This window comes from Chiroxiphia lanceolata, chromosome 19 (genome assembly GCF_009829145.1).
Source record: "Chiroxiphia lanceolata isolate bChiLan1 chromosome 19, bChiLan1.pri, whole genome shotgun sequence".
Lineage (NCBI taxonomy): Eukaryota > Metazoa > Chordata > Aves > Passeriformes > Pipridae > Chiroxiphia > Chiroxiphia lanceolata.
This window is the reverse complement of record NC_045655.1, coordinates 7010054-7034585: the sequence shown is the minus strand read 5'-3', so window position 1 is coordinate 7034585 and position 24532 is coordinate 7010054. Positions and strand designations below refer to the sequence as shown.

General features: G+C 39.7%; 1 protein-coding gene across 1 annotated transcript in view; it reads left to right on the top strand.

Moving 5' to 3' along the window:
• The window catches only part of CA10 (carbonic anhydrase 10), a 184925-nt gene extending 161489 nt beyond the window's left edge, over positions 1-23436 (top strand). The window contains exons 6-10 of the mRNA XM_032706767.1: positions 11233-11328; positions 12969-13041; positions 18805-18959; positions 21182-21356; positions 22224-23436. Coding sequence (XP_032562658.1) covers positions 11233-11328; positions 12969-13041; positions 18805-18959; positions 21182-21356; positions 22224-22246 — 522 coding nt within the window. The 3' untranslated portion in view covers positions 22247-23436. The remainder of the gene's footprint in view (positions 1-11232; positions 11329-12968; positions 13042-18804; positions 18960-21181; positions 21357-22223) is intronic.
• The last annotated feature ends 1096 nt before the right edge of the window (positions 23437-24532 follow it).

The window sequence follows — 24532 nt, the reverse complement described above, 5'->3', positions numbered from 1 at the left end:
TAAAAATCAGAATGCAAAGATGCAGTTTAGTGTGAAGAAAAGGTGAGCCACTGCAACCTGCCAGAGCAGCTGAACTTATTCTTCTGGGCTTTCAGAAACACTTGCAAGAGCAACCTGTGACATCCTCAGAGCGATGCAGAGGGCATCTTCCCACTGTGACAGAACCTTGGGAAAGCAGCAGTCTGGTCTCAGACATATATTCATAACCTCTGAACACCACTGTGACAGGAAACTAGGGGATGTTTAAGGACCATTTTCTTCTCTAGGAAATGCACAGTGAGGGAGGGAACAGCTGGATAGCAGTGCTAACATTAGAAGAGTGACAGATTTTAAGTGACGGGAAGAAACGGGTCAGAAAAGGACAGGGGAGAGGTTTGGTGTTCGTAAAAACAGGGGAATATATGGGTCTGGATAAGGGCAAGGAAAACCACGTGGACTTAGGGGGCACAGGCATCATTATAGGAGAGTCTGGTTTCCCATGGCTCAAAGGGAATCCAGCCCATGCTGGGCACAGACATCCACAAGAATGTTTTTGATTTCAGCTTTTCATCTGCTGGCACAGCCCAGAGTTGACAGGGGCTACTGGAGCAAAATGTGAGTCTATTAAATGAAGGTGGGCAGCCTCAGTTCTGCACAGAAATATAGACTGACTTGATAAAACAGCCGAGTTTAGTTGAAATTACAGGAGAAAAGGTAGACAAATTGAAATCTGGACTGGAGCACAAGAGCCAACAGCAACTTTATATCATGTGTTTGAGAGATGTAATGCCCTGAAGTACTAACAAATGCATTTTTACATCTCATCCTGAGAGTCTTACAGATTTTTTTTTCTGGAAATGTCCTAAAAATCTCAACCTTGATGTTCAAACTCACAATTGTTTTGAGCAAACCTATTTCCCTGGTGAGTTGCCCTCTTTTCTTCTGCAGCAAATTTCTTCTACTTGACTCCCAGTTCTGCACAAAGTGATTTATCAGAGAGATTGCATTTTTTTTTCCCCCTTCTGGAAAGTGTCGGTTTCTGAGCAAGATCAAATAACCTCCTGTGCTTCAGTATTGACTAATTTTAATTATTAAAACCTTTCTCCCAGGAAAAACTCTTCATGCTGTTTGCTGAGAAACCAGCAATTTTTAATAGAATTCAGGGACTTCTTGAGGAGATGAGGGAACACTGGAGACAGAATTCTGACTTTATACTGGGCTCACAGTTCTATAACATTTCTTTATAAATAGGAAGAACTAGCTTTTTCCTTTGCCTTCTTTCTGTGTGTCTCCCTTTAAACTTGTGATAACGGGCTTTGCAAAGGCTGAAGAAACAGCAGCACATAATTTGTTATGCCATAAAACTAAATTGCATATATTTAAATGGATTATAAAGCTAAACACGTACTTTGCATATATACTATGCTTACTAAAATCAGAAATCAATATTTTATTAGGAATCATTTCAGTGATACACAGTCTCCATTGAATTAATTTCATATGGAATCCTTTCCTCCCAACAGCCTAGCAAATTGATGTTGTGAAATTGTCAAAGACAAAAAAGAATAGCTACATTCACATTGGAATTTCTCACATTTAAGTTCTCAGGATTTCCCATCATTGACAAAATAATTAGATGTTTTAGCAAGGTAATAGAATAATTACACTGTTGCTCCATAACTCAAAAGCTAAAGACAGCACTACCTGCATTTGAAGTCTAACACAGCTTTGCCTACAGACACTACAAACCAGCCTATCTCACCACCACAACAAATTGTTTACTGCAGGATAATGAAATGAAATACATGCTTAATGGTGTAAGCTTGACAAAGTAATAAAGTTATATAGAGAGTCAACATTATCTCCAATTAGGTGTCTACTTTGGTTGAAGAATTCTTAGCATTACAGTTCAAAGAGCTGGATTTTTATCTGCAGTAATTTTCAGCTCCATTTCATCTGTGCACTAACAGAAAGGTTCTTTTTCGCTGTACGAAAGCCATACCAGAGGATATGGCACATAACAAAGAAATTGAATAAAGGAAGAGGTGGCAGGTACAACATTAGGATTAACTGAAGGAACTACAGCTGGGAGAATTTGTGAATAGTAATTTCATGGGGGGGGGGGAAATAAGACAAAGCCCCACAGGAGACATTGCTTGTATTAAGTCATCTTTCACCATTGCAGTCACTGTGCACCAACAGTCATAAATACCTGCATGATTTTATGAGTTTGGTATGAATTCAAAGCCAACCACAGTATTTGCCACGCCCAACATTGCAGCCACACTGGAAACACCCTTCCCTGGCTACCTGGGGAAAGCAGCACCCACCATTCACTCCCAAAAACATCCATCCTCCCCGGGGTGTCGTGGCAGGTGGAGGTGGCTGTGGGGGTGGGAGAGGGGCAGGCACCAGGTCCTGCTCTCTGCCTCCCCTCCTCACTTACCACAGTCACTCGGGTTGGAAAGAACCTCTGAGCCCATCGAGTCCCACCTTGGGCTGATCACCACCCTCAAGTGTCACCATCAGTGACACCACCAGAGGACACAGAGCTGCACTGAGGCAGAGTTGGTTCCTGTGGAGCTGCAGCTGTGGTGACCAGTGACAGGACCCCAGGGAATGGCCTGAAGTTGGGTCAGGGGAGGTTTAGGTTGGATCTCAGGCAAAGGTTCTTCCCCCAGAGGGTGGTTGGGCACTGAACAGGCTCCCCAGGGCAGTGGGCACAGCCCCAAGGCTGCCAGAGCTCAAGAGGTGTTTGGCTGATCCTCTGGGGCGCAGGAGGGGACTCTTGGGGATGGTCTTGTGCAGGGCCAGGAGCGGGACTCGACGATCTTTGTGAGTCCCTTCCAACTCAACATATTCTGTGATCCTGCACCTCTCACAGTCCCTCACTTCATTCAGACATTGTTCCCCCATGGAAGACACGCTGCACATCCCCACTGAGCTGGTATTTCAGGAGTTCCAGTGGGAGCTGGAAGCAGCAAGAAATGAACGTGTGTGTTTTTTGCATGGCAGTCAGGAACATTCTGAAGGCCAGGCCCTTTGCCAGCCAGAGTAAGGAGCTGCTTTCACAGCCTAACTGAGGCCAGGCTTTCTGCCAGCAGAAAATAGTTGACTACACGGACAAAACAAATTTCAAAGGCTTTCAATTGAATCATTGCCCAAATTCACCTTTTCTAATCGCAGACTGTCCAAGTAACTAAAGGTTTCTTCAGGAATTAAGCATTTTAGAGCATGGCACATTCCCTGATTTTCTTTCATTAAGGGAAAATATCTCTTTGGCATCTCAGGTATTTCCATTCCAGTATTTTCAGCATTTCAGCTACATAAATTAATCTGCAAATGAATACAGACTGTGTTTTCTAATGGGAAAAAAAAGCTTTGGCTTCTGTTGTCTGATGTAGAAAGTCTGGTGATACAAAATGCAAATGTGACTTTATTGCTGCCCCCTTCACCACCGTCAGTCCATGTACTGCATTTGTTGAGCAGTGTTTGCCAATACCTTGCTTTATTTCACCAAAGCCTTCAGAGAGAGCTAAAGGGCTTATTTTACAAAGATAACTGGCTTAGTTATGGCTTCTGAGTGTCAGTTACCTTCCCTACTGAATATAATGCTACTCAAGTCATTCAGAAACAAGAGAGCTTTGTAGTTGTCTGCTTTAAGCTGTACTATCTCATTTGTAGATAATCCATGTCCTCTTGTTTTGTCTGTGCTTGTTTTTTCTCAACTTCAAACTTAACTATTAAACTACAAGTGTAAAACTGTCTCTTACACAATTTACATAAACACTAAAAGGCAGTTACACCTTCCCTCAGCTTTAAAACAAGCTTCCAGGATGCTCTGAAACAAACAAACAAACAAAAAAAAGCCCCCTTCTGCCTTCAGGGCAGATCTGTGCCTACTTTCCTCTGAATTTTTGCCTCTGCACCTCCAACAGGAAATCCTGGTGTGAAATTTCTCAGAATCATTTCTAAAAACTTGACTCTAATATATCGTCTCATCTACCACGGCATTAATATCCTAAGGGACCTTTGACAATTCAATAAAACATTCATTCCAGAAATGCTTTTGGCTATTTTGAGTCAAGCTGGGCTTCTTCATGCTTTTCTGTGCTGGAGCCCTCAACTTACATTCAAATAGCAACTTAACATCACTAGCAACTATATCCATTTCAATTTTTTTTCCTCTTCTATCGAGATTTATGGTGCTGAAAATCAAGTGTCCCACAGTCTCCTGCAAAAACTATTTGTATTCTGACCTTCTTTTTTGCACCTCTTATGGGTGATGTGGCACGAATTGTAATTGTCATGGATCAATGACACAAACTGAACTCCATAACATCACATTCATTATTAGATGCTTTCCACAACACCTTTAATGTTACATTGGAGCATCTCACAACATTGTTACTGGAGAAATGCAGAGATGGTGAGCTGGACAGAGCTGGGAGGGAGATCTGCTTAAGGGTAGAGGAGTTGAACATAATTTTGTAAAGTCACAGGTGAACAACCCAGTCACTAAAGGGGAAGGAGACTCTTGAGAGAAAACATGTGTCGAAAAATCATAGAATTGTTGGAAAAGACATTTAAGATCATTGAGTCCATCCATTAACCCAGCACTGCCAAGGCCACCACTAAACCATGTCCCCAAGTGCCACATCTGCATGTCCTGTAGGTACTTTATGGGATGGTGACTCCACCACTGCCCTGGGCAGCCTGTTCCAATGCTTGACAGCCCTCTGGGCAAAGGATTTTTCCTAATGTCCAATCTAAACCTCCCCTGGCACAACTTGAGACTATTTCCTCTCATCCTATCGCTTGTTACCTGGGAGAAGAGACCAACTCCCACCTGGCTACAACATCCTTTCAGGTAGTTTTAGAGAGCAGGAAGCTCCCCTTCAGCTTCCTTTCCCTCCAGGTTCTTCTCCTATCCATCCTACACCTGCCAGCAGGGAGTGGGCAAGGAGAGGTCACCGAGCCCTGCACCGTGGCAGGAGCAGTGATGACACACTGGCTGCCTGTGCTAGGCTGAGATCAGGCAACAAAAGAACATTTGGAAAAGCAGGAAGGAGCTCCTGCCCACATGGGCTGGGCAAAGACTTCCACAAACATCTGACAGACAAGACTTCTTAAAATGCATCCTCAGTGTTGTTCTGTGCTTGCCTCACATCCAAACATTACTGTCATTTTAAGAATATAAAATCCCCTGCTTCATTTTTGTCACAGAAAAATATTGTTCTTAATTTAACAATACACTGCCACATTCAAGAGAGCAGGTAAAACTGACAATTGTCATTTCTGCTTCTGGTTTGAAATCCTAACTCTAACCTTTTCTTTACTTGTTATTTAACACTGGGTATATATTAAACTTCACCATTTTTTCCTACTGATTATGAAATGAGCACAGAAGGGATAAGGCCCAGATCAACAGTTAGATTTTCACTAGATCAAATTCTCTTAAATTTTTGTGCTTGTTCTTTTATTCATCAGGCTGTGATGTTTCTCTGTCTGCTCTTGCCCATCATTCCCACCCTTTGAACAGAAATGGAGCTACAGATGGTATTTTGGCAAGGTAGACTGAGAGCTGTGGTGGCATCACATGTTTTTAGAGGAGGCTTGAACTGCTGATACCTCGCTGTTGGTGACCTTGCTCATGTGTCCTTGGGACTCAACATCTCAGGGCAACCAACTGAACAACAGAAATAGCATCAATTGCTGCTTCCCCACATTTCTGATTTGCAGGAACCATTTTCTGCTGCTTTCTGGACTGATTGCTAAAGAAATACAGAACTCTCCCAGATATTCAGAGCACCATTATGTAACTGAATCTACCAAATGGAGCGTTTATACTGAGTTCATCATCATGGTGTCTGAGCATCTGTTGTATTTAAAATGAGAAAACAATTTAAAATGCAGTGTTTAGTCACAAAATCCTGCACAAATCCAGAAATTATGATAGACTCATCTAATAGTGGTTTTTTTCCTACATTACCCCTATTCTCTTTTAAGATGCAACTTTTGCAGATGATGGGTTGGGTCAGTGCCAAATTACAGCTTGCAATGAAATTTCGCACCAGCCAAAGACATAATCAACATCGAGCATTTGAACCTCAGACTTCATTTTGATCCTCACACAAAGTGAATGGCAGAACAGTGTCATTTATTTATGTTTCCCCAGCTCTGGCTCGTCTGCTAACGGCGAATGACAAGAGTGGTTGAGTGGCAGGTCAGCCAAAAATACCCACGTTTGGAGCAGCAATGGGTACCCTGTCAAAAATTCCCCCAAAGTCACTGAGCAACCAGCTCCCAGACACACTGATGCACCTCTGGGGCTCAACTTGGATTTTTCATTCCTTGCATTTCCCACTGTGTGGAACGGAGCCCAAATGATTGTGAGTTTTGCAACAGCTCCAGCAGCATTTGGATGGCAGGAATCCATCACCTTTCGCTTTTGGGGGTTTTTTCAGCCTATCATTTACTTAATTTTTTGGTGTCAGCACAAAGGGGAGAGTTCTAATAGAGAATTCTGAGACATGCACAGCCAGTCTGACCTCTTCAGCCAGGAATTTGTACTTTTTACTGTAGTCCTGTGGATGCTTAAGAGAAACATAATATTATCTAACTAGTCTCATTTGCTACTTGCAAATAAATTGATGTAAAATTTAGAAAAGGAAATTAGTGTATAAAAATATTAAAGAGAAAGAAAATCTACGTTTTATTTGGGTCACTTTTTTCTATTTTCTAGCTGCAATAGTTGCATGTAAACAAGGAATAAGTATGTTTTTCTCTGTAAGAGCCTCATCAGTGTAAGACACCAGGTCAGCAGCCAAAATGGCACCTAGAGATAACTATTTTAAACCTAAAGCAGGTTATAGCAGATCCTTTTTTTTATCTGTGTTTTTTGTAAGAGCTGTAACACTTGCTGAAAATAACCCAATGTTCATGACTCAAGGTAAAGCTCAAGGTTGAACACCATTTATTGTAAGTTAGTTCTTGTTACCAACTGGTCTAATGGAGTGTTAGACACCATTTGTAGTTTCACTGCTAATTCCTAACATTATTTTTCGTAAAGCAGATTTTGCAGCCAGGTTTAGCTAACCCCTGACTGCATTGCCACCTTGCTGCATGATCATTATTGCATTTCCCTGCACAGCTCTCTGCTCAGAAGCAGGAGAAAACTGAGTTCCTTCCAAGTGTTCCTAATCTTATTCTTTTAAGAAAAAAAAATAATTATAATCTTTTTTATTTTTCTAGGATACAGTTGTTGGCATATTGCTGAAAATGGGATGACAAGCCTTTCTATTAAACCAGCAGCTTATATACATTTCCTCTAAATCACAAAATAACTCTCAAAAGCAGTAAAAAAAACCCCAAAACTAAACAAAACACAAACCACATTTGTCAGCAGCAGCCTAAATAACTTCAGATTTAATAGAACATCAAAGAGATTCAGAGATATAAAATTATTTCAAAGAACAGGTTTTTTTGCTTTTCTCCACAGTTTAATATAACAAAGTTAATATTTTTAACCAAGTTTAATCTTAAAACCACAGTACTCTGTTAAAATGCCAAGTAAACTACTGGGAGTATAGGTGGTCATGTACAATTGATGTTACCAATTTACTAACAGAGTCAGAGCACCTCTCTGCTGTGGGCTCATAAATAAAGAATAACTGGCAGGTAAATCTGTGGATTATTTAATCAGGATGTGGGTAAGATCACTTTGTTAAATCCTAACATTTCACGGCAGAGTATGTGGCTGTGAGTAGGAGTTTATTCTTCAAAGACTATCACTACAAAGACAGGGAGATTTCCCTGCATCACTGCCAGGTGTTGGTCGAAGAAAACAAGACAAATCAGGAGCTCAGGTTCCGAGGAGCCCTGTGCATGTTCTCACAGCTGGGGCTGGACCTTTGCACGAAGCAGGAGGTACATTTAATTTAATTTAGCACAAATGTAAATAAATTGTGTCGGTCACACAAATTGCCCAGATCTCATACCTGTTCGTATCCACTAAATTAATACCATAAGTAACTCTTGGGTGATACCACCTTACTGCTCTTTCCAAAGGGTTTTACAAGACCTGAGTAAATACAAAATATTGTAAGGGCAATATTTTAACACTGGAATAGCAATTGTTGTTATTAATAGTTTTTAACTCAGTACAATTATTTTCCTCACTGGACACCCACCTTGCAGAAACTACATTTCTTTTGCTGTTTTCATTAAACTTTGGATAAACAAAAATGTATAATTTTCTTTCTTTAATGAGATCTTAGACACTTCTTGCAGGGACTCTGAATCAAAACAAACATTTAACTTGTCTTCTTGGGCAATTTCATTTGCTTTTGTTCCCTGCTGTGCTGGAAACATACTTTTTGCTTGTTCTCAATCAGGTATCCCAACAGTTTATCAGGTAGCACAGCATTATACAAATATTATGGTTACAGATGAGCTGTTCCCTGCTGCCATTTACTTCATGCTTTACCTCCCTTGTCATTTACAAATCAAAATGTTTATGCACTCAATTATAGCACTTCGAGTGAGAATAAAGGGTATTCTATTACTCCCAAGAGAACTATTTACATCTGTGTGTAAAGTATTGTGATACTCTAAATTCCCTCTGTTTTATATCACTGCATGTCTTGCTGCAGCAGAACTTCTGACAGTGATCTAATGTTCATAAAGGGGTTACACATGCACACAAATTCTGTAATTCAGAGGGTCTTTGTCCAAGTTAAAAAAATTGCTAAAACCTTGCTGAAAAAAAGTCCCCTATCACCATCCAACAGCAAAGCCTGTCCTTTTGCTTAGCCAGAGAGCCTCAGCCAAATGCCACACAGAAAATGTCCCACTCCCAGCTCTGCCCAAGGATGCACATTTCACCCGGGTGAGGGATCAAGAAACAGCAGCACACATCATGTGCCAAAACCAGTACAACCAGCATGATCCTGTGAGCCCAGGGCTGAGCTTCACCAAAGCACGGGCAAAGAACAGGTTATTGCCATAATAAACACACATGCACACGTGTTGGGAAGGGGAGTTAGGTGTTTTCCCTGGAGTGGTCAGAATGTGCACGTTCTTGGGTGATGGAACAAGGGCACATTCTGGCTTTTCATCAGCTAAAAGAGAGTAATTAATCTTAATTCTCTTCTTCCTGAAAAATAGAACTTCTGTAGCTGCAGGAAAACAAAGAGCTATCAGTTGTTCTGTGGCAAATTAATCTTGAAGGGGGAATCTTCCCAAGAAAATCAATAGCTTATAACAAGATTCAGGATAGTGTTTGAGCCCTGAAACTCAAACTAGACTCAAGGGGTACTTTCAGCATTGCAAGTCTGCTCCTGTTGTGCTTTGCTTTAAATACAATGTCATCATTTGAAAAGTGAGATTTTCACATGTGAACAATTTTAGTTATGTGGGGTTTCACATTCATGAAAGACTCCAGTGATATTTTATACAGACCACAAGCTTACAGGGATTTTTGGCACTTTAAAGAAGTTATTCTCCAAAGAAGAAATTAACACTGAATTATATTTTTTTCCTGTAATATTCTGTATTTCAGACACCTTTGTTCCTTTGTACCTTTCTAAATAAGCCTGTTTCATATGAGAAACTTTGAAAATAATATCCCCTTACATGGTCAACCTTTTTGTAAAAAAAAGACAAACCTAATGAACTTAACTATGGTGCCATGGAAACAGCTTTAAAATTAATTTAGGTGCAGGGAAGAAGGATACAATTCTAACACAGAGAAAGTGACAGATTTGAGAAGAAAAAAAGTCTCTCTTCATTTCATTCAGCATGGGGATCTTTGTCTGGCCTGTATGTGATTATATATATATATATGTATGTATGTATACACACACACACACTTGAGGGGTTTTATTTCTATAAGCCCCATCAGTAAAACTGAGAGTTTGATACTGACCCAAGGCTGGAAGAAGAATCTGTTCCTTGCTTTTTACCCATTCCTGCACTCAGCATCTTGGTTTGTTATATAAAATGAGTTTAGCTAATTCATTGTTATTGTGGGACTTTGTACAGAAGGAATTTTAGTCTAAAGCAGATTTCATCACTTATTTCCTTGATAATTCACAAGCTAGTTTGGTTGCCAGAGTGAAGAGTTGTACATAAAAAGAAAAATACATTACTAAACCTAAAAATTTCAGTGAGAGCACAGTCCCCAGAACTGTGATGTTATCAGAGTTCAGTAGTACCACAAAGTGATGACTAATGAGCCTTATAACCTCTCTGTGCTGTAGAGCAAATGCTCTCATTAGTTCTTCAGGAGACCTTTATTTGTCCTGCATTCTGGCTGTCAGACTTTAGTAGAGAACTCCATTGGCTCCTTTGACATTTTTATTTTTTAGTTTTCATTCCAGTTTGGTTTGTTTGCTTGCCTTAAAAAAATGCCAATTTCTAATTGGCCATCTGAAAACTGAGATCTTTAGGTGAAATAAAGCTGACTAGCCTTTCAGCTATTTGGAAGTACTTAACAGCCTCAAGAATTCATTGTTCATTTATTTTTTTAAAAAAATGGCTACAAATTGCAATGTAAATGGTAACAGTGTCCAGTGATCCCAGACAAGCCAAATACCATGGTTCTGTTCTGGGTAAGACATTTACATATATATAGAGAGAGAGAAGAACTGTACCTTCATAATTTTAAAGTTCCAGCAAATCATAAAACTGAAAAGCAAAAGGGAAACTGTAGGAGCTAAGGAGAAACTGGTTAACAATAATACAGTGAGTGCCTAACTGTAGGAGCCTTTATAACCAAATTTGTAAAATCTGGGGCCAATGAATATTAGTATCTTGAATTCTGCAAGTGCTGGTTTTAACAGTTCCAAACCCATATCCCATATGTTTCTTCAAATATTTCAACCCCTGACTCCTCTGTGTTTGGCTTGAGGCTGAAAAGTAGAGATTACTTGGTTCCTATGGCATGTGTTGTTGGAACAGGGAAATGATGTCAACCCCTGCAGTGCAATTCATAACTGGATGTGGGTAAATTCACTTACTGGCAATTTAGAAGAAAACATGCTGGTGCTGTGCCAGCTGGAGCCAGATGGTGACTGAAATTATTAAAATCAGGCGTGTTGCAAATGCCTGAAAAATCACACTGTTATAAAATACCCTCAGCATGGATGGGATCCTGATACAAACCAAGGGGTGTATGGAGAGTGTTTACAAACACTGGATGCTGTGATTTGCTGCTGGTTAATTGTGATCTTTGACTTCCCTGTTTTCCAGGTTCAGCTGATCCACTATAACCACGAGCTGTACACGAATGTCACAGAAGCTGCAAAGAGCCCTAATGGGTTGGTGGTAGTTTCCATATTCATGAAAGTAAGTGTTCAGTGTTATTGGCTCCTAATATATAGACAGTAGACTACTTTTCCCTGAACTGTAAATGTAGGAGTTAGACTCTTCCTTATAGTCTAGCAATGCCTAAAGGCTCTGATCTGGAATCCAGAGGCAGCACTGTCCTGAACTGAGCACACCATCTCTGCTCCAAAGTATTTGCAATGTGAGGGAAATTAAAAGGGATAAGGGAGGAGAAAAAAAAAACAAACCCTGACATCATAAACATCACTCATAACACTTTAATGGCTATAACAAATGTTACTGGCTTTGCAGATTTAGTGTTTCTTCATGAAATGTTATTCATTCAGTTAAAAGTAAATCTCTCCTAGCAGGTTGAGGTGCTGGGCAGGAGGGAGTTTGCTCTTTGGACACAAGTTGATCTTTCAAAGTCAGCAAAATGAGTTTTTTTCATAATGTTGTTTGAAACCTCTTAAACTCAAAGAACACTAAAAGTCTAACTTTTAATATCTTGTATTTCACAGAGCTAGAAAGACGTGAATTTTTGTCATCTTGTAGTCTCCAACCCGTTGCATTCAAGACAGTTAATTCTGTAACTTAGAATGATCTAGCAGTGAACTCAAGACTTCATAATCTACTCAAACCTCTCTAATTACATTGGAGAAACCTTTTCTCTGATTTTATATGAAGAATGAAGTTCCCTCCTCGCAATGTTGTTAATAATCTGCCATTATGTATATGTTTAATCAGTCTAAAAAAGCATGTACTTCTGAATAAGTGCTTCGTGCTGAAAGAAATAACTTCCATCATCACACCTTACATACTGGATATCTGTTACTTCCCTTTAGTACTCTAATCCCATTTCATAAAGCTCCTGACAAAATATTGACCTCAGAATTAAAATGTGCATTTCACAGAGCATATTGAATAATTAGATATAAAAGGGCAATTTTCACACAGGCCTAATATCTAAGAAAGATATTTAGGCTACCTTTTCTTTTTTTCATCCAAAGTGTATTGTATCATGACCCAACAATGTGACTTGAATTCATGAAAAGGGGAAAAATTGAAGCAAGGCTTCAAAGTAGCCTGGGAAAGAGAAGACAGAGGGAATCTTTTCAATGTCTGCAAGTATCTGAAGGGAGGGTCAGAGGATGGACCAAGCTTTGCTTGGTGCTGATGAGCAATAGGACAAAAGGAAAAGAGGGAGAAACTGATGGACAGGAAGTTCCACCTGAACATGAAGTGTTCCCTCATATGTTACCCACGTGTAAAACAAAGGAAGACAGCTTTCATTTGAAATAGTCTGCTACAAGGAAATTACATTTATCAATAAATAGAAAAATAATAGAATACCATATGAAAATCCTGCCTAATTATACCAACCACCTGCAAATCCCATTACAGCTGTTGGAGAAAAACCCCTGTGCTCGTGGTTTTATTCAGGCATCAATTTCTATTCACCCTGTTTTGGGGGAATTTATTTTTGGATACCAACTTTCTATCAAGCTTTCTTAGAAAAACAACTAAGTAATGATTTCCTCTTCCCATGAGAGTGGGGGGAAAAAAAAAGGCAGATCCAATTTGGAGGAGTGTCAGGAGTGAGCATGGAAAGGAAATGTTTGTGAGAAGGCTTTGCCATTGTTTCATTTTCTCTTCTGTAGGTATCTGAATCATCAAATCCATTTCTAAATCGTATGCTTAACAGAGACACCATAACGAGAATAACGTATAAAAGTAAGTTTCTTTTCATTTCCTCTGGCTAAAAGCTGCATGATTTCTGTACCAAATACTGGATTTAGTGATCCACTGAAACAGAAGGCACTTGGTCATGGGCAAGAGTTCCAAGTTTGCGTTGCCAGCAACTCTGCATGATAAACTCAGGAACGTGAAAAATCCAGTTAGGTCATCACTTTATCAAGGGAATTCTGAACTTCAAAGGCTATTTTATGTCTGAAGAAGCAATAGATTAATGAAATTGTGTTTGACACATACACATACTGTATTCACACAGGATGCTCAGGAGAAACTGCCCACTGTTAGCAATAAAAGGGACATGCAGAGCAGCCTGGATCATATCAAATCAAGTTGTGTCTAGATGGTGCATCTTTAACTGTGGATTTAGTATTCATCAATGTTTTCTTTTTGTACAGAAAAGTTACAACATTCCTATTTAACTATTGCTGTATTTAATGGATATAGAAAGAGGTTGTTAACATAGCTTGTATATTTGTTGTATTCGCATTTGGAAAGCCTTTAATTGATGATGCCCTATAATTCCATGTTAGTATATTGACCTTGTGGTTATCTAGAGCTTAATTAGGATAATTTAGAGAAAGCAATGAAAAATACATGTATCTCAATGCAACAAATTAAACCTCTTAATCCTGAAAATCTCATTCCCTTTGTCAAATATTCACTTGAATTCTGAACTGCTATTAAGTCAATAAGTTCAACAATACCAGAAATTAACTTTTAGAAAGTACACAGTAAACTGAAAAAACTAATAGTTACTTCTCCTGTCCTACAACACACACACCTTTCATCCCACTGATGTTTCTCTGATTTTACCTGACAGTTAACAAATCTTGTTACATCTTTGGTCCAAATAAGGTGCTTTTATAATGATAAAACTCAGTTCTCCACAGAACTATGGAAAGACAGGCAACAGAGGGTTCCCCTCAGAATGTTTCTTCCAGATTGTTCCATCAGTATAAGATGTCATCTTCTCTGCATGGAAGTAAGAGATTAGCCCTATTTTTCAACTGCCTGTCTTGATTCCTTGGAAAAACAGAGCAATGCTGTTCTCTAAGAGCTTCCTGCCTACCAGTACTGCCACTGCAGCATCCTGGAGACAGGACATAATTGTGCTTTCTCCAGCTCTGTCACTGACAAATTCCATATTCCCAGCTTCAGTTTGCAGACCAGCCAGAAGTGCCCTGACTGTACCCCTGCAGAAGCTGCTGTTCCCAGCATACAGACACTGTTGGGTCTTACACACTAAGAGAAGGCTGCTACTCTGTGTTTCCCAGCACAGCAGCTGTACCTCACACATTCCAGGTGTGTCACAGCCTGGTCTGTGCTCCTTGGCCCCACATGCTGCAGTGGACAGGCTGTGATTAGGGACATACAGCTCCACAGGGCAGGGAGGCACCTGCAGCATCTTTCTTTTTGCCTGTGTGAGCCTGGAACCATCACCCACAGCAGCAGCCAAGCACAGCTTCCCAATACCAAATATTTCATTTGTATGCTGCACTTACAAGAGGGCACTCCTCCTCTCTGGAGCTGTCAGCATCCTACAACCCTTCATTGCTTGTTTTGTCTCCTTACAAGAAAAATGCAGTTCCCATCACACCTCATTTGGGTTTGCTAAATGAAATTTCGCATGAAGACGAACACGTAACATAAGGCTGCAAAATCAGTGATTAACTGTTTTAATTTTTAACCACTGTTCTCAGTAACAAGTTTATCTGTTAAAATGAAACCCTTTGTAGATACAATGCACATGATATTCTGCAGGGCATTGGGTTACTTACTGTAGTAACAAGTATTGACTGGGAATTTTTAGTGTAAATTGGGAACGCGAAAGTGTTATTGAAAGTAATTTTGCAGTTGTCTTGCATGATGGATTATAGCATCATTGCTGAAAACTAATTTTACCTCTTACATTGCAAGGATTTCTATTCTGCCTTTAGCTGCTGGAGCTTTTCAGGTTGTGCTTTAGGGGTCCACTCCTGAAGTCAATACTCAGCACGGTGCTGACAAAATGACCAGGCCCGGTGCTCAACAGGAGCATTGGTTCAGAGTCAGGACAGTTTATAACATAAATAGAGTACTTTTTTCAAAGAGCAGCAACAAAATTAAGAGCTGTCTTTGCTGCCACGTGAAATTTCCATGGGCAAAATGCATTACAAGGGAAATTTCTACCCTTAGATATTAATGGCTACAGTGAAGTAAAGTGGACCCCAAGGAATTTTTAAGCAGATTTTAAATGCTTATTTTATTCTGTTATCGCAGCCCAAAGAATCTACTGTGAGCTGGTTGAAACAAGGGTTCTTTCAAGCATGCTTTAGTCAGAAGCTAAGTGAATATCTCTAAAGAAAAACAGCTTTGTTATTCCTCTTTAAGTGTGCCATTCAAGGGGATAAGTTAGCTTTCTTTCAAAACAGTTATGCTACGTGAGCTTTCATCCAGTGTGTGCTTAACATTGGAAAAAAGGCAACGTTGGGTTCCTAAAATTCCATATGAAAATTTGGGCTTGTTCTCCTCCCAAATACTGCCACACGTTCAGCTAGACAGAAAAGCTATAAAATTCCGAATTTCCTCAGATTCAGTCTTTAGTTATTTTAGAGATAATATACAAGTGAATAAAGTATTCTGATTTTAAGAGACCATCCTGAAAATCTTAAGAGGCAGATTTCTGGGGGGAGAAAAAAAAAATCTGGAAAAATAAAAGAATAATAATTTTTCCAGGTTCATGTTTCAGTGTGTTCTCTGAAGGACTGAGTTCCTGCAGCTCCTGTCACAAGCAGTAAAAGCTCAGCACTCCCCAAGCAGATCCCCAAGGGTGGGAACACCTTGGGTGTTCAGAATGACTCCCTGTCAGCCCAGGTCCAAGAGACTGGGGAAGGCTGGCAGGGAAACTCTGCTTCAGGATTAAACAGCTGAGGATCTCTACATTTTTATCCTGTAAATCTGACATAGGTCCTTTTCTGAGTTATCATGATATGAACTTCAAAATCAAATGTCCCTTCCTTCACTCAGTAAACAATGTATTCCCTGTAAATAGTATTGTTTTACAGAGAACATACAGAGAATTTGCTGTGAAAACTGACCCCACACACCTATTACAAACCTAGGGATAAAAGGATTTCCATCATTTGCTAAGTAAATTGTCGGTGTCAAGGCCTTTATGTAAATGAATACAAAATCTAATGAAATCTAATTTGTCTAGAGAAGAGTTCATGGGTTCAGGAATCACCCTAAGGCAGCAGCAGATCAAGATAAACAGATTGTGGGCTGTAGACAGGAATGCTGCTGAGAATCTAGTAAATGCTGGATGGGTTTATTAAAAGAAGTTTATCACTGGCAAGAGATCACATGGGATGATTCTGACCATTTTGAACTACATATTTGCAATAAATATAAGACAAGACTTTGAAGTGCTGCAGTGTGGTTTTAATGCCAACCCACCAATTCTGTTTTCAGTTCCAGAATGGGAAACTTTTATCAGGATGTGGGGAAAAGGCAGATCTGTTCGTGGGGAAAGTGTTGATAACCAAGTCCTTATTGTAAAATATTTTCTCATGGAATCATCTGACTTCCCATGGGAATATAACCTATATACAGGCATTAATAAATGCTGCTTTTACTTGGACAAACTCTTATTTCATTCACCCCTATCTTCCACTCTTCCTGAAGTGCTACTTACCTCCAGTTTTCCATTTCAATATCCCTTATCTGTATTAATCTTCAGTTAGATTTCCATCTCCTAGTAAACATTCAGGGCAAATTCTACCTGTTTTAAATCATTTTAGCCCAACTGAAGCCACTACGACTGCGAGAAAGCAGATTTGGTCCTTGGAGGTTGCAACAATCTATTCTACCTGACTCTGTGCCATTTGGAGCTAACACACCACTCTCCATGGTTCATAAATGATGAACAGGATGTTCATGTGGGAAAGGGAGAAGTGTGTGATGACTCACTGAAAACTGGCATGAAAAAAAAATGCATTAATTCTCTTCTGATGCAGTTCTAGCAAAGTTACCAGTGCACTGCAAATGATGTTTTTAATGAATAGGACACAGGTGTATTCAGTCAGCTCTAGCTGTTCAAGCTGAGCTGCATTTTTACTCTGATTTCACACTTCTGTCTAGAAAATTTGGGTTTAGAAAGACTATCACAGGCCATGGGCCAGTGAAGACTGAGCATGTTAAAAAAGGTGACAGTCAGCCACTTCTAGGCAGACACTAAGAGCACTTGCCCCTCTGCCTGAGGATCCAGCCAGCACTGCCATCACCCTCGAGCTGCAAGAACGTGGCAGAAGGGTCTATTTCTGACAAACACCAGGGCACAGGCCAAGATTTTATTCTGTAAAATAACAAACATGTTTAAAATATGAAATAACTGTAAGGCACTGGTCAATGAGGCAGAAAAGTTACACTCTCACCTTGACACTTTAACTGATGCTGTAGCTGCTGATATTGCTACCCCAGAACCCTGTGCCATGCTGACTGCACTGTGGTAAAATAAAAAACAAGGTCACATTTGCTTTGCCTGTGTTCTTTGATTTTCTGTTGCCCGAAACAGTAGTCTGCAGTCCTTTTTTATTTTTCCATTAGACTGTGGGAGACAAGTCTTTTGCTCATCTAAGTTTTGTCCTTCAGCTATAATATGTTAAATTCAGGTTAAATCACTCTTTTTTTTTTTTAATAAACTTCCTTTCTCTGCAAATCAAGACCAGCTCATCTTGTGCACTGAAAGGGGAAATACACCTCAATATGCAGCTTTCCTTGCCTATATTTTAGTGCTCACTCTGCAAATGAACCGAATTGAAGACAATGCACATGAGTGAAAGTGTGCAAAGAGATCTCGTGGTTACAACTCGTAACCACCCCAGCTTTCTCTGAGACACACACTAGCAGCAGTGTATAAGCAATAAAGCATGTATATCCCAGAGTATTTCCTATGGAAGAACTCCTACAGCCTAGGATTTGGCAGGGAAATCTGAGTTTTAGTTTTGACAGCACTGCCAAAAATATTGTAGGGCCGGCATTGCCCAAGGGAAACAGTGCACGTGGGGTAGAAAAGGCTGAGGGACTTTGATGAATTTTGAAAGATAGAACCACATCTCATTATATTTTGGTGAATATCCACAGAGTGAATTCTGTTGCAGAGGGATACCTCGTTAATTCCCAGGGAGATTCACAATAAAAGCAGGGACCCTGGTATTTCTGGAATATTTTCCACCCCGATTTTAGCATTCTCCATGAGCTCCCACTGCACCCACCCCCACTGTGCACATGAAAGGCCAGCAGGCTCCATCCAGCAGCTTTATTATCATGCATTAACCTTAACTTCCTCCTGTGCTAGAAGAGCAATTAAGTTTTAACACTCTTGGCCTTCCCGAGGCTTTGTAGAGCAAAAATTGTTAATCACTCCAAAATATGGAAAGTGCACATTCCCCAAAGGCTGCTGCATCTCAATCAATAACTGCAACTCCAAGAAGCTTTTAACTCCCGCTCTTAAATGAGATTCAGAGTTTCCCTGTGAATTCCTGTGCTCAACTCACAGGGGTGCAGCTCAACCCAAGCAGGATTAGTGACTTTGTGTTGCTTTTTCTTGTCCAAACTGGAGCATTCAGATGTGTACATTTGTTAAACCTCACACCTTAGTAAAACTAAAGATCTTGTTCTGGAATAAGGATACATCAAAAGGGTTGTATATTTTTTGGTGAAGTTTTTGTTTTACCCCAATTGTTTTCCTTCTTTATTCTCCAGATGATGCGTACTTACTACAGGGGCTTAATATTGAGGAACTTTATCCAGAGACATCTAGTTTCATTACATATGATGGGTCAATGACAATTCCACCCTGCTATGAAACAGCAAGCTGGATAATAATGAACAAACCTGTCTACATAACAAGAATGCAGGTAAAATAATTTAAAAATTACTCAATTTAATATAGGTACAAAGTAATACTTTAAACATATATTCATAGCTTTACATAAAAAAATAGATTCAACCTTTTGCTGTAGGGATCTCTGCATGCATTTTATACAGTTTGCTAAAGCACTGAAGGGGTTTTTTTTTTCCAAAATGGAAATATTAACTATTTGGAGCTCCAACAGTATCTTTGAGGTGGGCCCTGCTGAGGGGTTGAACCAAGTGGTTTCCAGCAGTCTCTTCCGAACTAAATTATTCTGTGATGCTGTGAATAGTTATTTGGGGATTCTAGAACAAGTATAGCAGTGTTGCACTAAAATAACTGAGGTTATTAATTATAATAGAGGCCATTCTTAGGTCAGAATAAATTTGTGTTGATAGCACATTAATGGGACAGAGATACGATATCTAGGGCCTCCTTGAATAAAAATCAGCTACTGCCTTCTGGTACAGAATAAAATGACAGGATAGACACAGCAAATGCCTTCAGAAAAATCAGATTGATATACTGAAGTCCCTATTAAAGACAAGCTGGATAAATCATGCAAGAGAAAAGACAACTTCACAGTCAAAATTACACTGTTGAGGAAACACACCAGTGGAAAAGTCTCAGACTGCATTTCTATATGACTTGCTTACAATCCAAGGCCTGACATCAGAAAACAGCAAATTTAACACCAATCACAGCCTTCTTCAGAGTTTCCATCAGTAAGGTGCCTACAGAGCTGTGAGCTGAACTAAAACCTACTCTCCTGCATAGCAGAACCCCAAAGGAATACTCAAACCACCATCTGCCTGCCCCAAGCATGCAGCAGAAGCAATCTGGCCTGAGAAACGAAATGAGGAACAATAAAACAACCCTAAATATCACTTTGGGATTTAAAATCATATTAACATTGTAGATAAGATGACTTTAAAAAGCCTGAGATGTTTTATTTTTGTGATATTCCTTCTGTCCAGTTTTGTCTGGATGTAGAGAAAGCACTTTGTTTCTTTTCTAAATGGGTAATTTGGGAGAAGGACACAGCTGAAGCACAGGCAAACATGCTGAATATTCTGTACTTTTCAAACACAGGACCTCTATATTTTCCTACAAGCAACGTTTTTAGTCGCAACCCTGATGTACAAAAAAAGGATTAGAAAATTTCTAGAGTCTGTGCTACTACCTATGGGTTATAATCTCATGATACTTACTCCTTGTCATGCTTTAATGGTTAGTTACATCCTCCATTATTAGTGCTGCAAATTGATTTCGTGGAGTAGTTACTAATTACATTGGGTACTCAGACTGAAAAAGGAAGGCACAGCTCAACTTTTCCCTGGAAGTTGTTAAAGATTTTCAGTATATAAAGCCCAGCTACTGTATTTCTCCATTTAAGCATTAAATGCCATAAGCAAACCTCTTAAATTGTATGCTGACACGGAAAATATTTTCCTTTTATGATTTTAAACCAAAATATTTTGAGGATTTCTCATTTACAGATTGCAGCTTTTTTTACCCTCTCTGGTTTTGCTTAACTTTACCCAACTAATGTGCCTTTGGCACAGTCACCATAAGAACCACTGCTGCCTGCAACCAACCACTGCTGGATACAGGGGATGACTCTAATTCCCTCTGATCTGTAAAACCATCCCAAAACGAGGCCAGAGTCTGCTGTAAGAACAATAATAGTCACAGCACAGACAATATCATGACAGAGCTGTCAAGAGACAGAGGATTTCCATTTTTAACATCATTAATTTCATGACTCCAGCAGCAGGACTGTCAGTTTTCCTTCCATCCTGGCTGCCCCTACCTGCTTCTTGAGTAACATCAGCCAAAACTGTGGCTTCTTGACTGAAAGCTACACTAATAGCTACACAACTTGGGACATTAGCTCTTGTCATTCATAAAGTTCATTTTCCCTGCACCAGCTGCTGCCATCCAGTACCGTGGATTCCATTTGTTTCCTGCTCAGCCAAGGATACCTCATACCATTTTCATTTAGTCCACACAAAACTAGTTACTTTGGTTTGAAATGGGGTTCAGAAGCAGAGGACCACAGAAGGAACAGTTTTAACTCTTTCAAACCCACCTCTGAGTACAAACTGCTGAAATTCTCTTTTGCTTTCACGTGTTAACCATCCTATTTAATAGTGTTTTGTGTTGTTTTTTCACTTGCAGGAAAGACCAGCACTAACCCCCACCCTTGTTTTGTGTTTTGTACAGATGCATTCTTTACGACTGCTAAGCCAGAATCAGCCATCACAGATATTTCTGAGCATGAGTGACAATTTCAGACCAGTCCAGCCTCTCAACAACCGATGTATCCGAACTAACATCAACTTTAGTTTACAAGGAAAAGATTGTCCAAACAATAGAGCACAGAAACTACAGTATAGAGGTAGGTTCTGCCTCCAGAATAACCCTTTCTATGCCTAGACTGAGCTCTTTTCTTTGAGAAATCAAAGCACATAAAGCACACAAATAAAAACACTTAAAACTCCAGATCTGGGGGAATAATGCTATCAGTCAAACATTACATATTGGAGACAGATGAGGAAATGTGCCCAGAAACATGCAGGAAACATGACAAAGAAAAAAAGCCTGGGACATCTAATGTGTTTTTAAAAGCAGATGGGACAGTTTTCTTGCCTCATTTTAAAGTCTTCTCACCTTACCGAGTGCATTTTGCTGTTTTGCCCACCCACAAAGGGGGATGAGCTAATCTTGGTGGCAACTGATCTCAAACAAAAGAATGTATTTCACTTTAGAGGTGCACCACCCTAGCAAGCAACAAGAAACTTGCACTTCAAGAAGCAAGCACTTCTCCACTCAAATGGAGAAGTGTGGTGTCACACGATGGATATTAAACAATGAACCAACTCAGTCACCTGCAGGTAGAGCCTGGCACTGCCACAGCTGCAGCTCACAGCTGGGCTTTAGTGTGTCTCATGCACCTTCTAGCCTGTGCACACAGTTGTGTTGCCTGAAATAATGGTGTAAAAGTCCCTTGTTAGCATTAATATTATGGTTATGAAGGAACAGTACTGAAGGTTGGGAAAGAAAGCACATTTTCAGCAGCGATGCAATGGTTGAGTTACAACACTTCAAAGAAACAGTCGTTCAGATTTAATCCTTTTCCAGAAAGAGGAGGAAACTGAACCTCCTGGTTTTTTAAAGACATTTTAAGTACCCAATACCCTGTTAAATCCAACCAGTTTCGTATCTGGAGTTTGCTGAAGCCTAATGGTTTTTGTTTCTCTTTCAGTAAATGAATGGCTCCTCAAATAAGTAAGACAGAGCAGGCAGAATCTGTAACCTCAGTGGAATGCTACTGCTGGGAACTGACATCATCTGGAATGCACCCAACCTCACTCTCTGGGTTCACAACAGCACGTGCTGTGGGAAAAGAGCTGCCATGCTGGAAACTCAACTCAAAATTCATTCATATGATCGGTGGAAATTAAAAAAAAAAAACAAAAACACACACACACACAAAAAAAAAGTAAAAAGACAGTATTACAGTAAATGTGATTACAATTTTCCTAAACTAATTTAGAGTCACAAAGAAAGACTTTTCAGCCTTTGTACATATGAAATTCTTCCTCTTTTCCCCCCTCCCTTAATTAAAAAAGAAAAAAAAAAGAAAGAAAAAAGGTGGCTCGGTACAGCATCAAAGTGGAGTTGTGTTCTGTGTGCCAAGTAATCCTTGGAAAGCTCTCATTATTTCACTATCATTAATGGATCCTGACAGGACAGAACAAGACTACTGTAAAGGAAACTTATTTCTAGGTTATGATCTTTCTGTTAATTTAATTAAAAAAGGGACAGACTGAGAGATAAGTATTGTAAATATATCACTGCAGAATATAAAGGAAATTGAAATATTTCCCTCTGTCACATATCTGTAGTAGGATTTGCCAAAATCAGAATTGATCCATTTTCTGTTTCTTGTTTTACAACAGGTCATACGTTGTGTTGGTTACTATTAACAACTCAATAAATGTGTTTAACAAATTAATTTAGTAAACTTGCTTTGATTTATTTTTTCCTTTCTGAAATAATAAGCCTCTACTACTTGTGGCTGCATTATTTGTGGTTTTCTTTTGGTTTTCTTTTTTTTTTTTTAAACTTCCCTTTTCTTTTTGCAGCCAGTTTAAGTGAGTTAATGACAATTAGGAATGCACTTAGAGCTGGTATAACTTTAACTCCACTTTATGGTCCATCATTAACAGGAACTGGGCTCAGAAGCAGAAAGCAATTGAAACGTATCTCAGTTTAAAATTGCCATTTTCCTTGCTGAAGCCATTATTGGGACAAACATTCAATCCTGTAAATTGGTGGTGGAAAGGGATATTTTTTCTTTACAGATAAAGCAGGAGCTGACCAAGTAAAAGCAAATGCCTTTTTTCTTGTTTATAATGGTCATTCACTGTGTTTGGTTACTGTCAAGAACTCAATAAATGTGTTTAACAAGTTCACACAGCTCATGTTTCACCTTCTTGCATATTGAGGGATTTTTTCATTTATTTTTTTTTTTAATCTGGAGAGGGAACAAACCTCAGGATATTCCATCCCTAATGCTCACTTTATAACCCATAACACACTGAAGTTGACAGAAAGTACCGTGGCACCAACTAATTGTTTATACCAAATGGAAGAACAGGCACTACAAGTGTGAGGGAACTGAACCACTGTAAGGCAGTTCTAGAAATTGGAGGCCAGCGAAATTTAACTTAAACACATTATTTCATCTGTGGCTGAAGAGGACACTGCAAGGACCATCAGACAGGGAAGTCCAGAGTCTGCTGCAGGAAGAGGTTTGGAAAGATTGCAACTCCTAAAGTGAGAACATGCAAGGACTGGCGTTCAGGGGACCCTCAGAGTCAGGATGTGGATGCAGATGGAAACCTGAAGTTGGCAACAGCTCAGTTGCTCAGTGCAGGGTGCAGAGAAGGCACCAGAGAGAGGGGCTGTGACACAGGGGCCGTGTCTGCTGCAGGGTCTGGGCTGACAGCCCCAGCCCAGGATCCCGGGAGCACACACCTGGTACCTGATCCTCCAGTTATTTCATTTTAAGTGTTTCAGATGAACTCCCTGTACCAGTGTAACACTGTGCAGTGATGTGAAAAACCCACAACACGACCACAGATGTGTCACACAGCAAGTATTACACTGCAGATTAACATCGTGAAACTCTGCCGCTGAAATAAAGCAAAATTATCACCTCAGGTTCACCCAGCTGATAAAACTGAAAAAAATTGCAAGTCACATACATTCAGTATTTTTGAGTTGCCACAGTGATCTGTAACTTTTAAACTAGTTTCTGCTACTGTTTTGGGTGGTTTGGGGTCTTTGAAGCTTCTCCCAGGTTGTAAAGTTACTGAGAGCATAAAATCCACAATGTTTCAATCTATTTTTTGGACAAATATCTGGCAGTTGTTGGTCCAAGTTTGTCAGTGACAGAAGGTAGGGAAGATAAGCCAGGCCTCCATTATAAAACTTTTAATAAGTAATAAAACCTATTTTCTATTTTACTGAAAGCTGATTGAAGGGATTTAGGGGGAGGGAGAGATA